The 6,438-nt window shown below is 32.9% G+C and overlaps 1 protein-coding gene across 1 annotated transcript; it reads right to left on the bottom strand.

Moving 5' to 3' along the window:
• Window positions 1-1,077: 1,077 nt before the first annotated feature.
• On the bottom strand, window positions 1,078-4,282 carry LOC129884854 (transcription factor MYB46-like). The gene is made up of 2 exons (XM_055959131.1): window positions 3,918-4,282; window positions 1,078-2,648 (listed from the first exon to the last, which is right to left on the bottom strand). Exons 1-2 carry the CDS (start codon window positions 4,223-4,225, stop codon window positions 1,868-1,870), a joined length of 1,089 nt encoding a protein of 362 aa, XP_055815106.1. The 5' UTR covers window positions 4,226-4,282; the 3' UTR covers window positions 1,078-1,867.
• Between the last annotated feature and the right edge of the window lie 2,156 nt (window positions 4,283-6,438).

Raw genomic sequence — 6,438 nt, 5'->3', positions numbered from 1 at the left:
GAATGTTGAGATGGATGTGTGGGCATACCAGGAGCGACAGAATTAGAAATGAGGCTATTTGGGACAAGGTAGGAGTGGCATCGGTGGAAGACAAGATGCGGAAAATGCGACTGAGATGGTTTGGGCATGTGAAGAGGAGAGACACAGATGCCCCAGTGCGGAGGTGTGAGAGGTTGGCCATGGATGGTTTCAGAAGAGGTAGGGGTAGGCCGAAGAAATATTGGGGAGAGGTGATTAGACAGGACATGACACCCTTACAGCTTACCGAGGATATGATCTTAGATAGGAGGGTGTAAAGGACTCATATTAGGGTAGAAGGCTAGTACATAGTCTCGTCATTCTTCTGTATTAGTAGGCGCATTAGCACACTATAATTTCTTGTGCTCTGATTTCTGTTATTATCCATTACTTTCTGTACTTTGATTACTCTATTTTATCTGTGTCGTTCGTTATTTGCTTTTTCATATCGCTTTGAACTTCTTAGCCTTATCTGACCTCTTTTTATGTTTCTATTGAGCCAAGGGTCTCTCGGAAACAACCGTCCTACCTTGGTAGGAGTAAGGTCTGCGTACACTTTACCCTCCCCAAACCCCACCTTGTGGGATTTCACTGGATTGTTGTTGGTGTTGTTGTTGTTGTATTAATATGATTAAGTCTATTATAATAACTTATTATATTTATTTTTTTAGTTTATGATATTTAGGTTTGATATGGAGAGTACGTGTCAATTTTTACTGGATAGTACATAGCATAAACTCAAAATTAAATTCTGTATATATGAGTTTAAGTTTTATATAGTGACGATATAGAAAATATTTACAAACCATTTATTAGATAATTACATTTAAATCTCTTGATAATTATTGATTAATAATACAATAAAAATTCTAGTTAACATGCTATCACCTGTTAAAAGTCACTGATAATGTAAAAAAAAAAAAGTTTAAGATATTGCCGATGCACAAAACCTAAATCCATATTATATAAGCAATTTTGGGATAGATAAAAGAGAGAGGAGTGTATATATAGGCCGGGGGGGGGGGGATTAAAAGTATTGAAATATTGATCATATAGAAAAGCTAACAGTATTGCTTCTTATTTCCATTGTAAATACAAAGTACGTACAACAATTTTCTCCATCTGTATTTCTGAGAAACGTGTATGTAACTGACTAAAATTCTCTTAAAACTCAAAAGATTATTGATTGATTGATCCATATATCTGTACACAAATACTGCTTACAAATCAACAATTCGACCTTTTTATTTACTTTCTCTTCACAATCTTCTTCCGTATTTGTACTTTGCTCTTTCTCTATTCACACTTTGCTCTTTTTGATGAGAAAGATTATTATTTCTCCCTTAGTATCCCCATAATACTTGACAACGATTGAAAATATGTATTTCCAACTTAACTTGAAGACTTATTTCTAATCCTCTATGAATCTTGATGAAGGAACTTTTGGTAAAAGGAATAAAAGATCAATGTGGATCTAGGAAGAACAATTATACAAAAACAAAAAAAATGAAATGAGAAACAAAAAAAAAAAGAAAACCTAGTGGATGTTTTTGATAATCGCAAATGTAAAGAAAAGAAGTGTATCTCAAAATTTTCTCTAAGATGAGGTTGTGGTGAATTGAGGAGGGGAACAATTTATGTATAATGAATAGATGGAAGAAGAAGAAGAAGAAGATATGGGAAGGAAGACAAAAGTCTGACAGACCTATTATTCACCGAATTTCAAATCTTGCGTCATTATTATTCTTTTGAATTTTACGATTATCAAAAAAAAGAAAGAGATATTGAGAAGAGGGTATTTGTGTCATTATTGTGTGGGTATGTGGGGTGAAGGGGTTGGAGAGAGTAGTTATTCAACTTGAAAATCAAGGTAAGGTAAAGAGGAGACATTTGCCAACAAACCTTCCCAATCAAATTCTCCAATTCTTAAGCTTTCCCCATGCCAATGATGATGATTCCCAAAACCTACCATATAGTCTTCAACCTTTAGGCTTTGATCACTACTCCCACTCATATTCATCAAGTGTTGGTTGTTGTTTCCATTTGTATTTTTCTTCTCAATCATGGAATTATAGTCATTGGCACCACTAACAATATTATTACTACTAAAATCAACATGACTATTATTGTTATTATTTTCCCCCATAATACTCTTATTAACACCCTCTAAAGAGGGTATTGAAAATTCATCACTTCCTAGCCCCATCATACTATAAGTTTCCACAACTCCATAATCCAAAAATCCACCATCACCGCCGCTACAACCAAATTGACCTGAATTTACTGGCCCGACTAATCCTGTTATATCGTAGCTTGTATTATCAAGCTGAGGGAAAGGGTTAAAATGGTTGCTAGGAACCATGGCTTGCATGGATGATCCTGAGGTAGTAGACGATGAATTATCCATGCATAAGGCTGCCATAACATTTACGTCGTGCCCTTGCATTGGAAATATTCCTCCCATAAGAGCCCTAGGTTCGGAGGAAGAATCACTGGTGTTAGGCGATGGCGTGCTGTTGTTACTGTTATTATTGTTATTGTTTTTCAGTCTCTTTTTTATCGTGGAATTCCAGAAATTCTTAATTTCATTGTCTGTCCTCCCTGGAAGACGAGCCGCAATTTGTGACCACCTGTAATATATGCAAAATAAGATTTAAAATAGTGGAGAGAAACTTCTATTTGCAAAGAGAATATTTGCTGCATGGATTTGCATGTATTATGTTACTTTCATTAACAAATTAAACAATAATATTTGTTTGAAATTGTTTCCTGCTTATCTTCTAACATTCCAACGCAGCTATTAAGTGTTGGACGAAAAAATCAAATTGACTAACCAATTAAGAACGGGTTAATTATGTAGTTTTTGAAATAAATTAATTATATATGACAACAGATAATCATTTTTAGTTTTCTTATTCTTAATGAACTGGTTGGAACCTTTCTCTCTAATTAATTATCTATTTTCCCTTCAAGCTCCCCGCATTATTTTTTATTCATAAATCTCCTAATTGAAATCGGAAATGCTGAAAAAATTGTTATTACAAGTAGTTGGACACTCTGGGGTCGAGTCAATTAATTTTACTTAGTAAATTTTTTAACAAATATACAAGGTCTGATCCAAAGCTATTAGGAGAACGGTTTTAGATTTAACAGTAAATGAGGTTTGTATAATATAATGCCCTAACATAAGAGAAAATGGTGAAAAAGGGCCACTTAAACATGACAAATCCCTCACGAATATTTCTTAAGGTAAATTAATTAGGAGTACTAGTAGAGTAAAATTATCCTTCTGATCAGAGCTTGAGTTAAGTGGTAAATGAGGATTATATTTTTTTGAGTGTGTGTACGTGCATAAATTAGGTTAATGATAAGTCATTCAATGATATGTAAAAGGGTCAATGTTCAAGAACTGTTGGGTTGCGGCTCAGGAACGAGAAAATAGTTGTATTTGTGCTTTAGTATAATGCAAAATCATATACATATCTTTTTATAACAATAATCATTTATAATATCAGTTCACTGTAACATCTAAGTTTTCTTTGAAATCAATTTTCATGTAATGTTACTATATTAATTATATGTTATATTATAACATAAATAATATCTCATCATAATAGTCAAAATATATTCTGACAAATTAAACAATCCCGTTATTGAGAGGTTTGATTGTATATTAAAATAAATACGTCTTCAAGCTAGTTGATAAGAAAAAAAAAACTTAATTAGTTACCTTTTACTCTTTTAGCTCCATTTAAACTCTCATACTCTCTCGATCCTTTCTTCTCAATAGCATTAGTGTCTAGCTAACATAATTACTATATAACTTTGACGATTCAACTTTGACCACCAAGACTTAGACGTACAAATTAAAATGTGAAAGGGTTTGAGAGTGTATTTACCTATTTCCAAGAATAGAATGCAAATGAACAATGAGTTCTTCTTCTTGAAGAGAAAAAGCACCTCGTTTAAGGTCAGGCCTCAAGTAATTAATCCATCGAAGACGACAACTCTTACCACATCTTTGCAATCCAGCATTTCTAGCAATGTCACTCCAACATCCTTGACCATTTGTTAACATGTAATTCATTAACTTCTCATCTTCCTCTGGTGACCATAAACCTTTTCTTAATTTCCCCAACTTATTCCCTTTCTCCTTCTCCTTCTCCTTCATCATTGTATTATTATTATTATGTTCCGGCCTCCTCATCGATAAACAAAAACTTATTAAACCCTAAGAAGAGGAAGATGAGAAAAATAAGATAGTTGTTTTGATAGGCTTTGATGGTGAAAAGATATGAAGAAAGATATATAGAATGGAATACTAAGAAAGAGGAGAGAAAAAAAAATGAAAAAAGATTATGTGAAGTGGAAGCAAAATATGTTCCATTTCTCATACACATATGATGATTACCTTGTGAGTGAAGAAAAATGCAACGAAAGAGACTAGATAGAGTCAAAGACAAGAAGACCAACCATCACTCTCTCTCTCTTTCAAACCCACCCCACCCCAACCCCACCCAAACAGAAGGGAAAGTTAGGATTTTAATTTTATGGGTTCTGAAATTTTCTAATGAAGATTTTAAGTGATAATAACAGAGTTTTACATTTAATATTTATACATATATTTGATAAATTTATTAACACAAATATACTGAACAAAATCAACTGGATTCGACCGAACCTATTCTGGCCCCACGCAGGTCCACCTCAATCCGTTTTCCACTCCACCTATAATTCTTTTTCTTTAACCAACTAATTTGCCCTTTATTTTGTATTTAATAATCACAATTAATAATATTGCATATATAATTAAAAACGAAAATAAAACAACCCCACAGACTATCACTTTCATCATCACCATTACCACCCAAAGAAGCTTTCATTTCTCTTTTCTTTCAACTTCTCACTTGCACCTTAAGTCTAAATTTCAAGAAAAGGAAGAGTACATGTACAATATTCACAAAACAAAAGTACTACTTGTTGTACACATTTTCTAATTCTGTGATGGTAACTTAATAGGTTATATTAAGGTACGCGTGTCTCTGTCTACGTTGAACCTTTATTTTAACTCAATTTTTGTTAATTATTTTTTTGTTTTACAAGTCTTTAATTGAAGTTGTTTGTTGCATGAAGAATGAAAACAACGTTCAAAGTTATAATAAGTCTTTCTGTTTCATCTAACGGATTTTTGAAGCAAATGATCTGTCGACAGATACAATTGAAATGATTAGTGCTTCATTTTGCATTATTATTATTCATTTATGATAAGAGTATTAAATATTTTATATATATATCAAGAATGTTATAGTATTTCTCAACACTATACCAAACTTCCATTCTTGTAAAGTAAGTTATAGTTACTAAAAAAATGTTTTTTCCCACTACGTGTGAAGACAAATTTAGTATTTTTGTTGTTTTATGCAATCATGGGGTTGTCTTGATCAAGAAGGGAATTCTACTATAATATAAAATAAACTATTTTTGCTTAAAGAATATGGTACAATCGCCAAAGCTCATGGTTTGATGTTCAGCACGTCTTACTGAATATAATAAAAATGATTTAATTGGGAAGTATCATTTGCCCTAAGAAAGAAAATAAAGCAAAATCATTATTTGCCAAAAGCTAAACTCCTTTGCTCAGTAATATCTTTTCTATGAAAGGTGAACTTTTTTAAAAAGAAGTGAATCCATTCAATTCATTGTTTACCCACGCCTAATTTTATATTATACATGCTTCAGATGTCCTGGAGCGGTGCAGGGGTGTTATTCTCCCAAATCGATTGTGGATAGGTATTTGGTCTCTTTATATTATGGGTGTCAACTGGGTTGGGTGGCCCGGTTTTTAGCCCATCAAGATCGACCCATTAAGGGTCCGATACGGTAGGGACTGGATCGGATTCGGTCCACCTCAAAAAAAACTTGAGCCAATTCGATCTAATTTTAGGCCTGGATCCGGTAAAGGACCCGTAGCGGGCCCGCCGGTCCACCGGCCCGGACCTGCCCGGTTTAATAAATTGTTGTTCTTTACTTAATTTCCAGATTTGGATGTTTGGGCTACTTTTTGAAAATAGCCGTTGGGCCAACGGCTATTTCTGAAAATTGGCAAAAAATGGCCTTTTAAAAAAGAAAATTTATTAATCAAATTTTTATTCTATAAATACCTACAATATTTAATCATTTTTTTTCACCAACAATCATCTAATTCTCTCAATTTCTCAATTTTCTCTTAAAGTGATATCAGTCTTTTATTTTTTTTTCAATTAACAACATCAAGTGGAAGTTTTCAACTTTCAAGTGTTCAACATTTCATCAATTTTACGATTCTTTGTTTGATTCCGACAATTTGGTATAATTGTTTCTTCTCTTGCTTTTATTTAGTAAATTAATTCTAGTATATTTAAATATTTAATTTTTGTGTTT

The sequence above is a fragment of the Solanum dulcamara genome, chromosome 4 (genome assembly GCF_947179165.1).
Source record: "Solanum dulcamara chromosome 4, daSolDulc1.2, whole genome shotgun sequence".
NCBI classification, from domain to species: Eukaryota; Viridiplantae; Streptophyta; class Magnoliopsida; order Solanales; family Solanaceae; genus Solanum; species Solanum dulcamara.
The sequence above is the reverse complement of the archived record's forward strand: the minus strand, read 5'-3'. Positions and strand labels throughout refer to the sequence as shown.

What these genes read in the sequence shown, in the direction of transcription:
- LOC129884854 (XM_055959131.1), bottom strand. Translation starts at nt 4,225, where the DNA reads ATGAGGAGGCCGGAACATAATAATAATAATACAATGATGAAGGAGAAG. An exon ending in CATTCTATTCTTGGAAATAG is followed by an intron (nt 2,649 to 3,917) that starts GTAAATACACTC and finishes CATATATTACAG; the next exon opens with GTGGTCACAAATTGCGGCTC.